Source organism: Paralichthys olivaceus, chromosome 8, assembly GCF_024713975.1.
Source record: "Paralichthys olivaceus isolate ysfri-2021 chromosome 8, ASM2471397v2, whole genome shotgun sequence".
In the NCBI taxonomy this organism is placed as follows: Eukaryota; Metazoa; Chordata; class Actinopteri; order Pleuronectiformes; family Paralichthyidae; genus Paralichthys; species Paralichthys olivaceus.
In genome coordinates this window covers 13,994,842-14,012,106 of record NC_091100.1, presented here as the reverse complement: position 1 = coordinate 14,012,106, position 17,265 = coordinate 13,994,842, and the positions used below count along the sequence as shown (strand labels likewise).

General features: G+C 43.9%; 1 protein-coding gene across 4 annotated transcripts; it reads right to left on the bottom strand.

The window, feature by feature from the left end:
- Positions 1–1,511: 1,511 nt before the first annotated feature.
- Positions 1,512–16,950, bottom strand: LOC109627596 (transcription activator BRG1). Of its 4 annotated transcripts, none has more exons than XM_020084238.2 (34): positions 16,765–16,950; positions 16,070–16,323; positions 15,293–15,425; positions 14,136–14,684; positions 13,876–13,974; positions 13,302–13,560; positions 12,986–13,112; positions 12,732–12,905; positions 12,465–12,638; positions 12,179–12,352; positions 11,978–12,025; positions 10,981–11,111; positions 10,502–10,559; positions 10,317–10,423; positions 10,027–10,174; positions 9,607–9,770; positions 9,437–9,503; positions 9,161–9,271; positions 8,397–8,639; positions 8,180–8,293; positions 7,904–8,011; positions 7,437–7,523; positions 7,188–7,234; positions 6,576–6,742; positions 6,254–6,417; positions 5,243–5,503; positions 5,081–5,158; positions 4,740–4,958; positions 4,346–4,611; positions 3,376–3,484; positions 3,141–3,242; positions 2,616–2,748; positions 2,001–2,140; positions 1,512–1,582 (listed from the first exon to the last, which is right to left on the bottom strand). In XM_020084238.2, exons 2-34 carry the CDS (start codon positions 16,283–16,285, stop codon positions 1,547–1,549), a joined length of 5,013 nt encoding a protein of 1,670 aa, XP_019939797.2. In that variant the 5' UTR covers positions 16,286–16,323; positions 16,765–16,950; the 3' UTR covers positions 1,512–1,546. The 4 variants fall into 4 exon arrangements, with proteins under 4 accessions (XP_019939797.2, XP_019939798.2, XP_019939799.2 ...); XM_020084239.2 differs by having other exon boundaries at positions 4,346–4,608; XM_020084240.2 differs by having other exon boundaries at positions 5,276–5,503.
- Between the last annotated feature and the right edge of the window lie 315 nt (positions 16,951–17,265).

The window sequence follows — 17,265 nt, the reverse complement described above, 5'->3', positions numbered from 1 at the left end:
AGCAGTTAAAGTTACAGTACTCGTCGATACAACCTCATGATTCTGTAAGTCTACAATCAACAGTTAGAAGTGCTGAGACTGGAAGTGACACAGGTAAGCAGCAGCAGCAGCAGCAGCAGCACATACGCCCCTGGAGAGCGACCTGGACTCGACTCCATTAAACCCCAGTCAAATAACTGTGGTAAGCAGCTGAAGAGATTCTCAGAAGTCGCGCCCTGTGCAGGTTTGATTTCCAACTCAAACACTGAGCCACGCTCGCAAATACGTGATGTCAACACACACCTCGGAAATAACAGCGGCTCCAGAGTGGCTGAGGGATGTTACAACACATCTGCCACAGTGAAGCAGAGGTGAAACATCAGGTCTGTTTATGTCCATAGGTAAAGTAAGGTAAGGTGGTTAGAAGCTTTATTTTGTGTTCATATTTAATGCTGTTTATTTTTACTGGCTTCCTACAGTTCTAACTTTTCAGGTTAGCGAAGGACTTCACTGTTTGTGCAAAAAAAAATGTTCATGTGGATAAATATGAGCTTCATATAAAATCAATTGTTAACAACAGTTTTGTCTGAGTTTAACTCATTGAAGCTTTATTACTTACTCCAAAGAGGTGGTTTTCATTTGTTTATTTTGGTTTGTTTGTTTGTTTGTCAGCAGGGTTGTGCAAAAAACTGCAAAACAGATTTCCACAAAGATTAACGGAGAGATGGGACATGGACCGAAAAATGACCCATAAACTTTTGGCACGGATCCGGAAAAAGGGGCGTGTTCTGGATTTCTTTAAACAATGAGAGACAGGGCATTTTTTAAAAACCTAACCAATTACCCAGGGAATCATTCAAGGATATTGATTAACTATCAGGCATATTTATGGGACTACTATCTATGAGTGTGTGAAATTTGGTGCAGCTTGATTGAATTTAAAGGGTCTTTCGTCTTAAAGCTTGTTTACGCTAGCAACCCTCCATGTTAGTAACATTTAGCGTTATAAACAGTTAATAAACATTCAGTAAACGTTTATAAATATAAGAGTATATAATATATAAAGTGTTTTATGTATGTGTCAACAACTATAACTCCTCATGTGTGGACACATAAATGGAGGTGGGTCTATAAATAGATGATATCTCACCTCTCACACATTTTACTCAGTGCCCATTAGCATCTTTTTAAAAACTGACATCCTGCTGTCATGAATGTGTTATCACAATATATTGTTATATCGCTGCAGAATCAATAACTACTGGAGTTAAGTTTATTAAGCCGCTGTCTTCACACGTGTTAAACCATTACACTGTTGTGTCGTTCTTTAACAACTGAACTCAGACAGTGTTCTGACTTAAAACTCATTTGTGTAAACATAAAAAAACTCATTTGATCCTTGATATGATGGTGATAGTTTGGTTTCCCTGTAATACTGCAGTATTGTAAACCCTATATCTTAGTTATTTGACTGAGGGTGGATGGAGTTGAGTCATTTTTATTTACTGTATATTCTTGTTGAATTACTGGAATATCCCTTCATCTTTCCTCCAAGTCACAGTGCAGTTCAGGACTCTTCATCAGTGGCACTGGGAGAGCGCTCCTGGAAAAAGAACAAACAGGTTAATGTCTTGAAAATGAAGAATTCTTCAATAATCAACAAAAAATGAATCTGTTGCTCCTCATTGCTTCAATTTTCATTAGTTTACCTGAAATCAGTCACAGAGAGTGAGTATCACAAAACATCCCTGACAGGGATCATAAAGGATGAAGAGAAAACAGATTCTACATTTAAGGCAAATTGTACATTGATGTCTGCAGAGACCAAAAGGTCCTTCATTTCATCCTAACTTCAACACTGCAGTCTCTCAACTACTGCAAATTAGTCATGATTCCATGGAGAAATACTACAACAACCCATTTTCACTGCAATCACAAGTGATTCTCAGTTTAGATGTGTTCTCACAGACACGCATTGCATGCACACACACTCACACACACGTGCCCACAGCATGAGCTACCTCTTCCTGCTCGTCCTCAGAGTCGTCGTCACTGACGACAGGTTTGGCTCTGGTGCGTCCCGTTCGTCTGCTGCGTCCCTTCCCTCGATCTGCACCTTTGTCCTTCCTGCCCAGACGGATCTTCACTTTCACTGAGCGAGCTGGAGACAAACACAGTTTGTATAAATGAAATGAAATCAAGTCACAAACAAAGCAAAACCCTTATTAACTAAAGGATAATTTAACAATAACTAAAACTCTGCACTGCAGTTGTATGCCTCCCAGTGACCTTTGACCAGAGAGATCTGATCAATTAATCCTTCAGTCCAAATGTTAACTGGTCAAAATTTGAACAAATGTCCTTATAGACAGTCCTAAAATATCATGTTCTGTGAGGCCACCTTGACCTTGAACCACCAAAATCGAATCAGTTCATCATTGAGTCCAAGTGAACATTTGAACCAAACAACAAGAAATTCCTTCGAGGCGTTCTCGATATATCTTGTTCACAAGATTGTGACGGACTAACAAACTGAAAACATAATGCATCCAGCTGCTGACTGCTGCCAGTGTGGAGGCATCAAAAATATTTAGAAACATGACTAAAGAGTCTCTCCTCTCCTTCTCTCTGCTTACATTCAGATTCGGATCCTTCCTCTTGATCCTCCTCCTCTTCTTCGCTCTCCTCTCCCTCGCTTTCCTCCTCCTTCTCAATCTTCTGCCTCAAACTGGTGAAGACCGACTGGAGAACGATGGAGTCTTCATAAATCTGCTCACGTAAGACAAACACAGTAGAAAACACCAGCTTAGTACCACCGTCATCGTGTGTACAGGAAACATGTCTTCCTCCATGTTTACAGGCCGCTGCTGCATGATATCGAATTTTTGAGGTTTAACATTTCACTGATGTCACATCAGTTATTAAAAACTAAAAATACTGACCTTTAAGTTTTGAAATCAGGGACAATGGTGTAAATAAATAACAAGAATATAACAATAAAAAACTATTTACGAATCCACCAATCCACCCTACTCACTTTAGTGCCTGAAATATAAAACCAGGACCAACGACCTGACTTGTAATTGTTGTCATGGTAGAAACACTGAGCGGGTTTGTCTGTGTTTGTGAATGAACATGTGTAAACAGCAGATCCGTCTCACCAGTGATCCCTCCAGGTTGAAGGTCTGAGCGTTCTGGAAGAGCAGCATGACGTCTCTCTCCAGGTCACTCAGACTGCGGTAGCGATGACCTCTAATCCTCTCCTGGTGACGGAAAGTAGTGGTATATAATAGTACATATATAGTAACAAGTGACGTGTTTTTACATCTATAAAACGGTCAGTGACAGATTTCTTTAGTTACTTCTTAGTACTGGAAGCATCTTTCCTGCATTTACCTTGATCTTCCTGAAGTCCACAGGTTTGCGGATCAGCTCGTAGTACTCGGGCAGCTCTTTTCGAGACGGCAGCTGGATGAACACTTCGCTCAGCTGACGCCCACTGGCGCTGCAGGAGGTGATGTCATCAGGATCGGCAAAAACATAAATAAATAAATTAGCTGTCAAACTGAATACATCTTATTTAAGCCACAAACATGCATATTTTAATAAGTTAAATTTAAGACTTTTAAAGACCATAATGAATGAAATGTAAGCCCTTCGTCAAGTATGAGGATATGCACATTATATCAAACTACAGATAGATACAGTGAATATCCATAGTGTTTCCCACAGGCAAGCTGAGTGTACCAAGATCAAATCAGACCAGGGTGTTTATATCGGTTATCAGTTCCACATTTGTTTTATTACAGCGTGCTAATATCTTTATCGCTGAGAAAGAACTACAAAGTACGCATGGTTCCCTTCTCTTGAAAGTAATCTCCTGATGAACTTTATCTAAAGCACAACAGAAGTAGCAATAAAGGTCCAGTGTGTCAGATTTAGTTTAAAGTGATCTATTGGCAGAAATTGAGTAAAAAATAATCCTAGTGATGTTTTCACAGTGTGTTTCATTTAAATTATATTAATTGTTATTTTCTTTACTCTAGAAGGAGCCCTTTATATTTAAATACTTTATATTAACATATTATAATAAGTTAAGTCTCTGTGGAGGTGAACACTGTGTGATGTGTAATCTGGGACTATTCTCAGTTTTGTTTCATGTCACCTGCAGTCACTCCTCTTCCTTTGACCTGAACCTATCAAACTATGAATTCTCATTTTCTCAACAGAAATTGAGCGAGTGAAATAAATGGTGCAGAACAGAAACATTTTAATGATGCAGAATACTTATTATCGACAGCTGATTTTTTTTGCACAGACTCCAGGTCTGTCGCTGCCAATTTAATATTGTGCTCATTTGTGCTACCTGTCTTTATATTTGATGACAGCGTCCACAATCTTCCTCATCTTCTTTGTGAGAGCAGGAGGGTTCGGGGAGAGTTTCTCAGCAGGCGGTCGTCCCCTCTTCCTCTGCCTCTTCCCATCATCATCTTTGTCCCCTCGTCCCCGTCCCCCAGAAGAGGATGAGGGGCCGGGGAGGTCCAAGTCTCTGTCCCTCTTCCTCTTGCGGGTCGTCTTTTTGTGACGCACCTCTTCCTCGACCTCATCCAGTGTGCCCTCCTCTATGGCCTGCTCGAGGTGATGATGGACACGAGAATGAAGTTTTACTACACAAAGCAAGGTTGTTTTTACTTGGATTTTTAAAAACAGTTCATATTCTTCTGTTTGTCAGCTCTGCACTTTACCCTCAAGCTAATCACCTTCAGCCACTGCTTCTCGGTCAGTGAGTCGCTATAGTCCACCTCCTTTCGCTGCCGAGAACCTCTTCCGAACATTTTCTCCTCCTCCTCCTCGCAGGTCAGCCGCTCAACTTCGGCATCATCTTTCATGATCCACGTGGGCAGCTCATCCTCCTCCATCAGACGAGGTTTTCGCCGCGGGTTACGGGCATCCTCCCGCCGCCGGTCCAAGTCCATACGCTGAGGGAGGAAAAAAGATAAAAAAAGAGACGACAATGATGTTGGAAGAGGACGTTGTAGAGTTGAAGCTGGATGTGAAGACTGAGCATAATGTACAGTATCTTCAAAACACAGATACTTACCATGAACTGATCAAACTCTTCCTCGCTCCTGGCTATCATCTGGTTGACCGTCTCATCATCGGGCACCTCATCCTCCTCCTGAATACAGCATACACATATTGGCAAGCAGAGCATAAGAAAGCTCACTCTTTAAAATGTAGTGTCGCTGGTGCACGCACACACATTAATGCGGAGACACACTTCTTGGCCCCAGACCTCGTCTTGCTCCTCGTGCTCCAGGATGGCCTGTAGGAAGGCCCTGCGCTCGTGGCTGGAGGATTTCTGGTCGAACATGCCGGCCTGGATGACCTTTTGGTCCACGTTTAATTTGTACTTGGCAGCGGCCAGGATTTTCTCTTCCACACTGTTGATAGTGCAGAGACGCAACACACGAACCTCATTTTGTTGACCGATGCGATGGGCTCTGTCCTGAGCCTGCAGGTCCTAGAGACACAATCAGGAAGGAGAGAGGGTTCATGTAGGTTCAAATGTTGCTGCAGTAAATAAAGCTGCAACAATGGATGATCTATCAGTAACATGACTATAGATTCTTGTTTTTGTTTTCTTTGTCCGTTAGTTAGCAGGATTGTTCAAAAACTACTGGACTGGTTACTACAAGAATTGGTGAAAGAATCCTGTATGGCTGCAGAAATGCATGAATGTAGCTCTCACATGCAACAGGTATACACACTCAGAAGAGAGTAAGAGAGACTGCATGTCAATTCTGCACGTGGCAAGTAGCCATACAATGCAGCAACAGAGCAAATCGCAAATAGAGAGAGATCTCTTGTTTGGTTTTGGTACATTATGAACGAATTAGGATACGGCGTGCATTAGCCTTTGAGGAGATATGCGATCTCAGAGCTTGATTGATTTGAGGTGGGAGGCGAGTCTGTCATGAGTTTTAATCAATGTTATGATGTTTGAAAACTCAGTGAAGCTTTCCCAGCAGAAACAGCTGACAGATAACAGGCTGAGTTAGTTAAATTGTGTAAATGTATCTGGTTATAATAAACTGGAATAAGCTTCCAACTCTTCTGTTGCCATGGACTCCTGTGGGTGTTTTTCCCCACATGCTGTGTTCACGTCTGTTCTTGTTTTGTACATTAAGTGTCCACTATAAACAAGCCAAGTAACTCTCAAGTGATGTCAACTTGATTTTCTAAACCTTGTGTAAATGAATCATCATCTAACCTGATGTGGGTTCCAGTCAGAGTCGAAGATTACCACGGTGTCAGCAGACTGCAGGTTGAGGCCGAGACCTCCAGCTCTTGTGCTCAGCAGGAAGATGAAGTACTCCGACTCTGGATCATTGAAGGTCTTCAGTAACATTCCCCTGTCTTCAGCCTTTGTGGTGCCTGACGAGTGAGGGAGGTGGGACAAGAGAAGAATGAAGATGATGAATGAAGGGAGGAAATGCTACAAAAGGCAACAGGAAATGATGAGCAGTGAGAAAAAGGGACAGACTGGCAACAAAACTGCTCTGTGACAACAAGACAACACTAAACTGTCTCACCGTCCAGACGCAGATACTTGAAGCTGCGGTAGGCGAAGTAGTCCTCCATGATGGTCATGAGTGAGGTCATCTGACAGAAGAGCAGAACTTTGTGGTTTGTCGCCCGCAGTTTGGGCAAGATACGATCCAACACCTCGAACTTTCCTGATGCTCGATACAGGTCAGGTCTGACGGAAATGAGATGGATTAAAAGTTAATCAAGTTAGTCAATGTGTTTGTGTGTGTATATGGGAGAGAGACGGAGACAGACAAAGAATGTCTCAGGAGCGACTGAATGAATGAATGTGTTCAGGTATGAAGAAAGACTTTACTATTTAAGAAAAGTATTAATCATTGTGTTGCGAAAAAAATCAACATATGATTCTAAGAAGTTTAACAATTAGTTTGAGTCATCGTGAAACTGTAGTGAGTCAGAGGACTCCGGCTGAGCAGACGGTCCTTCAAAAAAGAATGTGGCCACATGCCTTCCAGAGTGTTTGGAGCTTGAGACTAATTGAGGATGTATTTGGGTCCATTCAGACCTGAACTTAATGCTGACCAGATCACTCAGGACAGAGGAGGGGGTCAGAGGAAGTGAGATAGATCTTGACATAAAGAAGAATCAGAACTCACCCCTGGACTATTCCACCAGAGAATCCTAAATGTTCAGAGAAGGATTCCTGCAAAATCAGTCAGACATATTTTGTCACACACAGTCAAAGATTTCAGTCTAATTGGGGCTTTATGTTGAAGCTCATATCATAGAAGTCAATCTGTGCTTTTGTTTAGGTTTGTGTGATTTTTATATTTGCTCTACAATATCTTGTTTCAGAATATCCTGACTAAAGTCAAACGTGGAAACATCTCACTCCTCAGCGGTACCTCGATCTGCTGGAACATGTACGGGTGGTTACAGATCTTCCTCAGCTGCATGATGGTGTTCATCAGTGTCTTAGTGCCTCCTTTACCCTGTGAACACGATGAGATAAAATGTGCAACATGAAATCTACAATGAGGGCCTGTTAAATGTGGTTCTGAACAGGTTCTTTGAGCCAAGGACCAAAATTAGAACTTAATCATCTGCAAAGAAAAAACACACTGTTTTAATTTCTATCACTAACCCTGAAGTTTATTTCATCTGATTGCAGCAAAAGGTTTTCCTTATTTTAAATTTAAAAAAAAACCATGATCAATGTTCTAGTGCCACATCTATCCATCCTATTATCAAAACGTTGCAAAAACTTTTGATAGTGGACATGAACACATTTAAAATCAGACATGTCGTAGAGCTTTGGTTAATAACACTGTAAAAGCTGAAACCCACAGTGTCTCAGTGTTCATGTCCTCACCTTCTTGTCTTTCTCTGATCCATCAGTAAGAAGAACGCCCTTGGCCTGCATGTGTCTGTACAGCACCCTCTGAAGAGACGACATGTCGCACTTGATCACATACTCCACCTGACAGAGAGAAGAGACACATTCAGTCAAATAAAGACAGAGCAGGAGAATCAGAGGAGAGGCCGTCAATGATGAGACACATCAACGTTTCGCTTTCAGTTTTCTCAGCTGTTAGAAGATCATCTGCACATGTGTTTGTCTGTGTGGAATGAAAGAACTGAGCCATGCCTTTTCTGGAAGCTGTGCCTCCACTTCCTTCTTTAGTCTGCGTAACAGGAAGGGGCGGAGCACTTTGTGGAGACGACGGATGATCAAGATGGTCTCCTCTTCATTCAGGTCCACCTGGGGAGAAAAAAAAAATAAGACACCTGGCATCTCCCAAACACAAAGAGAAAAATCAGAAGCAGCACTGATGGACTGCGCTGCAGCTTAACGTCCTGCACACCTTCTCTCCAGTCATGGCGAAAGGAGCGTTAAACCACTGCTCAAAGGTGCTACAGCTCTTGAAGATGGTTGGCAGCAGGAAGTTGAGCAGTGCCCAGAGCTCAGGCAGCTTGTTCTGCAACGGTGTCCCCGTCAGGAGGACTCGCCGTGGGGCAAGGTAGTGAGTGTTCAGGACCTGGGTCAGTTTACAGTGGTGGTTCTTCATCCGGTGGCCCTCGTCAACGATCATGTACTTCCAACGGATCTGGTGGGGATGACATGACGAGAGGAGAACATCTGGATGAAGCTGCCAGTGGAAAAACTCACTGCTTCTGCCCATCCCATAAAAAATAACAGAAAGTGGAGGATTTCTCTTCCAGTTTGTCCCCAGGCCCCACACTGGCTCGGCCCCATGCCACAGCCTGGTGGGAGAAACTCTTGCCTGAACTAGAACACCCACCTTGCAGCACAGTCAGGAAGCCTACATGACTACATGAGTGCATAGCAGCATGATGGTCACAGATGACAGTGGGAGACGTGGTTTACGGGCGGGTGTCAGTGTGTTACAGGACCTAGGAGAGAGCACTGGGACGCAGCACAGAGGGCAGTCAGATTGATCAAACACTTTTAGAGCACTTTGGGAAATGAAGTAATGCTGGTAAATAAATAACAAACAAGCAGGAACATCTCACTGCAGGCATGTGTACATGTGTAGAGGGAAAGGTGTAAATAATGATGCCTTCTGAACGTCCTTCGGCCTGTGTTTGTTTGTACACATCATCTCACCTTGGCCAGCACTTGTTTATCCTTGATGATGTACTCGTAGGTGGTGAGTAAAACGTTAAATTTTCCACTGCGCAGTTGGGGAACGAAGGCTCTTCTGGCAGCAGGAGACCCCTGGCAGCCAAAAAAAGAACTTACAAATAAATCTGTTTTACAAAAACGTCAATTCTAATAGATCATGACATTTTATTTTAAGCAAAAAGCCATTAAAAGCAATGCAAAAATGTGTTATTAAATTAAAGTTAAGACTGCAGAGTATTGTTACCTGCAGAAACTAACCTTGTAGGACACTTTGACGACTGTCGGTGCCCATTTGTCAAACTCATACACCCAGTTAGAAAGAGTTCTGTCAATGAGGGACCGCTCAGTAAGTGAATTTATCCAACAAAACAGCAAATGTTATAGAATAAAACAGCAAATATGCTGTAAAATCCTTTGTTTTAGCTCACGAGAGGGGTACAATGATGAGGTAGGGTCCATTGAGACGTTTGAGCTCCATGAGGTAAGTGATGAGGGCGATTGTCTGGATGGTTTTTCCCAAACCCATCTCGTCCGCCAGGATCCCGTTCAGGTTGTTGTTGTAGAGGGAAACGAGCCACTCCAGACCTTTAATCTGAAAAGGTTTCAAACAAACAAGTATTCCCTCCCTCGTCAGAGTTGTGATATTCAGTGACAATGGCACTCAGCAGAGCGCATACCTCTGCAAAGCAACAAATTTCACACAATCATAGATATCAGCTCTCTTAAAATGTCAGATTTGTTACATCAAGATCCATGGTATCCCATGGGAAATCAGTGAGTATGTAAAAAAAATAAAATAAACGCCCGTAGAAAAGATCATATTATTGCATCTAATCATGCGTTTCTACCTGATACTGCTTGAGTTGTCCATTTATCAACAAACTGGACTGTTTCTCCACCTTCTCTGTGACAGCGTGAGCCACTGCGTAATAAGACTGGAGCCCTCGAGCGAAAGCTGCACCGCTGTATTCATCATCCACATCCTGCTTAGCATTTCTGCAGAGGAGGCACAAACAGAGGTTTTGTTTAATCAGAGGATAAAGTCATTTTGTGAGCACCTTTTATCGTACCTTATTTGTTTGAGAGCATAAATGCCACTAAATTGTATTCCACTGTAGTACTCAATATACAAACTCACTCGATGATGTGGCGAACATCTACTTCTGACACATCTTCGCTGTCGGGGTCTGTGATCTTCTTCTCCTCCACTGGAGCTGCTGAGGGCTGCGGCTCCTCCTCTTCTTCCTGCCAGACGTTAGGAACAGCAGTTTGTCAGCGACTGGAGCAGCCAGTGTGAAAAAGGCTTCAAACAAAGCAACCCACCTCCTCCTCTTCCTCCTCCTCGCTGTCTTCACTGTCCGAGCGTGGAGCCACCTCATAGCTGAACAAAACACAAACATACTCGTGAATAAAACCAACAATTTAAGTTACTTGGAAAGTAACTGAAAAGCATCAGCGGGGCGATGCAGATCCTGTACACACTGTAAATACCCCAATGTTGCAAATAGTCAAATAAAGTCAATTATTTGTTCCCAAAGATGTAATTTTAGGTCGTTCTTATCACACTGATGATTGGCAGCTGAAACTGACACGTAATTGATCGGGCGTGTTTACTAGTAGGACCTTAATTCCACAGCTCCACACCATGATCACTACTACCCAGACGCCAAAAGCGTCACATGGCGGCACGCCTATCTGAGATTTTTTAATCTTAATTTTTTTTCAAATTGGAGGAAGAGAGACAAGCCGTCCATCTTTATTTACATTCTACGATATCCGCATACACAAGTCCTTCGTCTCACCCCGGGTTCATCTCCAGCCAGGTCTCCAGCTGTCCAGCTCTAGGAGCGTCCAAACCCGTCAGGATGTTTCCACTGTCCACATGGATGACCTTCACAGGCAGGTCGCTCATCTGACTCGTCTCATCCAGAGGCTGCGGGGGGACACACACATTAACTTAAACTGGGCATACACTGTGCAACTTTAGAAAAATTTGGGTTAAATTCCACCTAACACTGCACGAGTGAGTCGCCTGAGATTAGAAGCTCACAATTCATGAGCTCACACTGTACGGTCCGAGGGCCTGAAATGACCTGACTGTTCACACTGCATGATGCAATGGAGCCTTCTGACCAGCTCTGGACCAGTCAGTCAGTCAGTCAAAGAAAAAGTTGAAAGTTGTTTTCGAACAATACTAACAAGGAAGCAATATGCTGCTTTGATCATATGTGACATTCTGTGCTGAACGTCAAAATAAGAGGCTTTAATTACTGGTTTAGTTTGATTAAGTGGAATTTAAACAGCTGAAGAAAATGAGACTAAACCTCAGAGTTAAACCGTGTGTAGATGTTAACAGTCATGGTGTTTTTACAATTTTATATCCAATTAGGCTTTTTTTCAACACAAACACACACCTGGGGCTGTTACAACTTCCGTTTCTAAATGTGTATGGTACATGATGGGATGTTAGTTAGCTAAAGTGAACAGAGAGACTCATTGTGGGAGCTGAGGACAGGCTGCAGAGTCCACCTTTTCCCATGACAACACTTTAAAAAAAGGAAACACTACCCCCTGATGCTTTGTGTGAAATTTGATCTGTGCAGTGTTTAGAGAACGTCTCCATAGAGACCACAGAGAGCAACATAACAACCAATCACGTTTGCTTTAGGGACCTTGCATATTTAAAGAGCAAGAGAATATCTTTAGAAAGAAAACGAGGGACGGTGAACGTATGATGTAACCATTTCTTCCTCATTGGACATGTTAAACTTTAGCACTACGGATGCTGCACCAGCTCACCTCTCCATCAGGGCCCATTGCTGGAGTCTGACCCTCAGCGTTCTCCAACTGCAAAGCAGATCACAACCGAGTCACTGACACGCCACACAACAATATCACATAATCAGAAACAAACAGATGCACAGTCCAGCTCAGTGTGTACATTTCCCAGACTGAATGTTGATGTATAAATATCTCTCTCTCCTGCAGTTTATTTTGTACCTTCTTCTTTTTCTTCTTCTTCTTCTTCTTTTCTTTGAGCGCCTGCGCAGCCTTGTGAGCTCGGACCAGCTCGGTGAGGTTAGCGACGTACTCGTCAGTTTGCTGCAGCAGGTAGGCCAGACGTTTGTCCTTCTTCTGGTCGATCAATTTGCGGTAACCCTCCTCATCCTCAGCCTGGGAGGAGAAACACATAAACAGGAGAAGCAGTGTTTGAAGGGTGTGTGCACAGGTAAGTGTGTGAGGTGCATGCTTGTTGAACTGTCTGCACTGTTGCTGTTTCTTTTACCATGAGCCTCCTCATCCTCTCTTTCTCAATCCGCTCATTTTCCTTCTTTTGCTCTCGCTCAGTGTTGGCGTGGTAGGTGGCCACAGCTTTGGTCAGTTTCTGAATTTTGCCTGTGATTGAGCGATGGTACTCTTTGAAGTCTTTGGCATGCTGGAGGATGCTGTTGAGGTACTCCTGCGGAGAAAACACGAGCGTGGAGAAGAGTCGATCAAAAGCACAAATTTTAACATTATCACAGTGAATGTTTCAGCCACGTTTGTCCTCTACCTGGTGCTTCTGCCTGCGTTTGCGCTCTTGCTCGATCTTCTGCTGTTTCTCCAGTTTCTCTGTGATGCGGGCCTCTCGCAGAGACTGACGCTTGCTGCGCTTGTAGGCCTTCGCGTCAAGGGCGGTCTCTAGAGCTGTGTCACGACGCATACACACCACCACCTCTTGACGCAGCTGTGAAAGGCAAAAGATTCACAGTGGGAAGGTGTGATGTGTTGAGGTCAAAGGTGAAAGATGATATCGTACATACGAACCTGTCTCTGGAAGTTAAGCAGTCGAAGAGCTTTGAGCTCGATTGTAGCTTTGGTACGTAAATCACCAGCGAGAGAACCCGGCAGGTTCTCCAGTTCAGCAATACGATGAGTGATACGAGCCTGTAACCTGGTGAAGTAAAGAGAACCCAGTCTTCTGCATTATTTGTATTAATTATAAGTCAGAAAAAAGCAGCACAAAGCTGCTTATATCAAATGTTTAATATTAAATAACCTTAATATTCAGATGAAAGAGTCAAAGCTTCATTGTGTCATAAGATGAAGAAAGGAAGTTACATCCCTCAAGGCCTGGTCTTACCTGTACTCCCTCTCCTGCAGTATCTCCACTGGGTCGAGGCCACAGGGTTTCTGAATTGGGGTAATCCGGTTCTGCTTGGCGTGGTAAGGCATCATGGGAGTAGGCTGTGCTGGCTGACCGGGGGATTGTGTCTGCGGAGGCATTACCGGGGAGGCAGCAGGAGGAACTGAAGGGGGCGCGGGAGAGGGTCGGCCAGTAGGTTGCGGGGGGATCAATTTTTGGGGTGCGTTTGAGGGGGCTGCTGCGTTCACCATGGGACCTGGAGGCATGTGAAGTGGGGAAAGAGAAACAGGACACTGCTGTAAGTACTGCTGTAGTCTACTGGTAATGGAATCTAAAGTTAAAACTGGATGGATGGTACAGTTGTAAACGTATTCACAGAAACCAGTTTGAATGAGAGACCACCTGGAATATATGTCATTTTCTTATTTGAATGCTCCAGAGATTTTCAGTGTCTGACCCGCACAATGTCCTGCTTGTTCATATGTGAAAGTCCGAGTACACTTGGCCGGACATTATCCAGAGTTAATTTCTGAAAACTGCTAAGTTGAGGATTTAAATCAACATTGCAAACCTTCAGGCCAGGACTTGGGTGGTCCATTGGGGTTTTGTCCCTGCATTCCAGCTGGGGTCCCTGACGGCCCTGGTGGCGGCATGTTGGGACCCATCATACCTAAAGAAACAAAAAAAGGTACAGATTCTCTTCAATGTGACACACATACATTCATTACCCATCAGACCATTGGACACACAGTGGAGTCCAATAGTCGAAGACTGCTTTCCCATTCACAGATAAGCAGCCTCGTATTCCAGATTTTCACCTTGCATACTCACCGTGAGCTCGACTGTAGCCTGAGACCATCTGCCCTGGTCCTGGTCCTGCTGGACCACCTCCAGCCCCAGGAGCCAGGCTGGGCATGGGCTGCTGCTGCTGCATCCCAGGCATCGGCCTCTTCCCTTGGACGGCCATCTGCAGGTGGTCGGGCAGGGGCTGCCCCCGAGCCAGCATCTTATAAGCCATGATCTGGGCTCTGAGTTGGTGGAGTTGGTTCTGGTTGAAAGGAGTTGGACCACCGGGACCTCCGAGGCCAGCAGGGCCACCGGACTCAAGGCCCGATCCGAGGCTGGTGACGCTGGATCCGAGACTGGGTCCGAGACTGGGTCCGGGGCTGGGGCCGGGGCCGGAGCCACCTGGAGGACCGGGACGATTAGTTGGACCAAGCGTGTGTTGGTCTCCGCTGGAGCCATCTAACGGTGTAGAGGCGGAGCCCGGGCCGCCAGAGGAGGAGGAAGAGGAGGACGATGGCATAAGAGGACCAGAGGGAGGGCCATTGGATGGGACAGGACTGGAGTGATCAGAGCCACCTAATGGAGAGTGGTAGCCTGAAGAAAAAAAACAAAGAAATATGAGCCTGACATTTTTCTAGGCATGTATGTAATTTCTAAAATAAATATCTCGTAAGTAGCTTATCCGATATTTATTTATTATCTCTTTATATTTTGTTAATGTACCCAACAGTTTCTTAACAGTGAGTATAAGATATTTTCTCAGTATAATAATATTGTGACTTTTTTGATAGTAACATGTCCAGTCCAGAGACTCTCTACGTTACAGGAAGAGAATTGTCTTCCACTTGTTGCCACAGGCACAATCCCGATAAATCCTGAAATCCTGCCCGTCTGTTATTTCACAATGTGTTAAACTCTGATTCACTGAACTCTACTTGTCTGTCTGACTGTCTTGTTTGTTTGTTTTATAGCAGACGCTGCTGAGTCCGAGCCACCGTGCTGTCCACACTGTGTTTGTTTTTCCAAGCAAACCGAGCTGTTGATTTTCTGTAAATTAATACTAAAAAAAGAAACTTTATGAAGAGATTGAAACACTCACAGAGCCACATGACAACACCACCACAAGTAACTCTCAAACCACTCCTCATGCACAGCAATTGAAAGCATGAAATTGCTCAAGATGAATCTTTGTTGCACGCTACCTTGTGAGTGTTGGTCCAGAGGACTGGGTGGGGGACCCATGCCGCTGTGTCCGCCCTGTCTCATTGACAGACTCTTCATCTGAGTGAAGCGGCTCTCCTCGCTCATGCTCTTCTCATGTATGCCCTCCATCGGCTGTGGGAGAAACCCAAAAGTGTTTAATTAAACTATTACTCCCTGTGACGGCAGTAAAATCATATAAAATATTATGAGTTGTACAATAATGACAGTTACATGAAAATATTAGTTACGTGTAAACTAATAACTGTGCAGATATATATTTAGATCAGTGCCGCACCCACATGGATTTTTGGGAAACGATACTGATATTGGGAAGTAAATCTAATTCTGATGCCCACATATTGGCCAATACGTACATGTATCTATAAAACCTTTTTATTCTGAAGTTGATGTTATCTGTGTCACTCATGACAAAGAAATGTCATGTTCTAAATGATTGTAAATAAAAAAACAGAAATACAACCAAATATATGGAGCTTGAAATAAGAACATATTTTTAGCATAAAACATGAACATAAATGCACATATTCTCTGCATTTTTTTGTATTTGGAAAATAAACATAAAATGCTGAATTTAAAAAGTACAAATCTGTAATCACGTTTTATGTTCTGCTGTGAATTAAGCTTAATATTCATATTGACTCCACAAGCATCAGTTTCTATGTAAATGTGGTGTTTAAATACCATTCAACTAACTGTTGACCACTAATTAGGTCCACTCTACTGGAGTGTCTCAGTGGGACTGTCAGTGTCCTCACTTTGTGCAGAGGGTGCATGTTTTCCTGGCCGTATCCAGAAGGCCCCGCCTGGGAGTGTCCAGAGGAGGGAGGACCAGGGCTGGGGCCCATCATACTGTGAGAGGAGCCCGGCGAGGGCCCAGGGCTGGGGCCCAGCATAGCCCCAGGGGAGGGACCCGGACCAGGAGAGGGACCTGGGCGTGGCGTGCCTCCCATTGGGGGATCTGGAGTGGACATGGCCCTGGACCTCCTGCTCCTGGATGAGCAGCAGGGACCTGAGAGGAAGGAGAGAAATGATGGAGAGTGTGACACAGGTGAGGACATGATCTTTGAGAAACTCTGAGGGATGAAGACTCACTATGTTAAAGTTACTCATCTACATGAGCCTGAACTTATTGGTTTGATGAGACAGGACTCTATGAAACGTCAGGACTCTGCAGCTGGATATTATACTTCTGGTAAATGTGGTGGGTGCATGATGTTTGCAGGAGAAGGTGAATGTTGCCTGACGCCTGTCACACTGTGCACTCAGCCTCTCTGCACCAAATCACCCGCTGTGCTCATGTGCATGTTCAGCTGCAGGCTCGAGGGACACACAGTGAATGATCACACACGAGCCAGAAGCCACAGTGAATCTGCTCAGTCCCACAATGACAGCGTGTCTGGTTGAATGTAAAGAGGGGGAATGGCGGACTGTGCTTGTGTGACTGACCTACCCGCGTCAGCAGGACTCAGAGCCGGAGGATGTCTGCTGCTCCCGGGCGGAGATCAGCGGCAGATGGAAGAAGACGCAGAAAGTGTTGTAATTAGTGAACTCATCGTGTTCGAGATCTGCCTCCAAGCGACCATTTGTTTCACCGACGCGGCTCGAGCGCCCCCCTCCTCTGCTCCATGACCGAATGTCTGGTCACAGCCAAGACAAAGTGCGCATGCGCTGCCAGGCTCCATCTACACTCAGAATCAAGACAGGACCCAAGGTTCATATATACTGTATTTATTATATATATATACATATATATGTAAAAAGACTCAAGGTTCATATATAATGTATTTATTATATATATGTAGAAAGAATCAGGGTTCATATATACTGTATTTATTATATATATGTAATTAGACTCAAAGTTCATATATACTGTATTTATTATATATATATGATGCATATATATACATATATACTGTATGTACTATATATGTAGAAAGACTCAATGTTCACA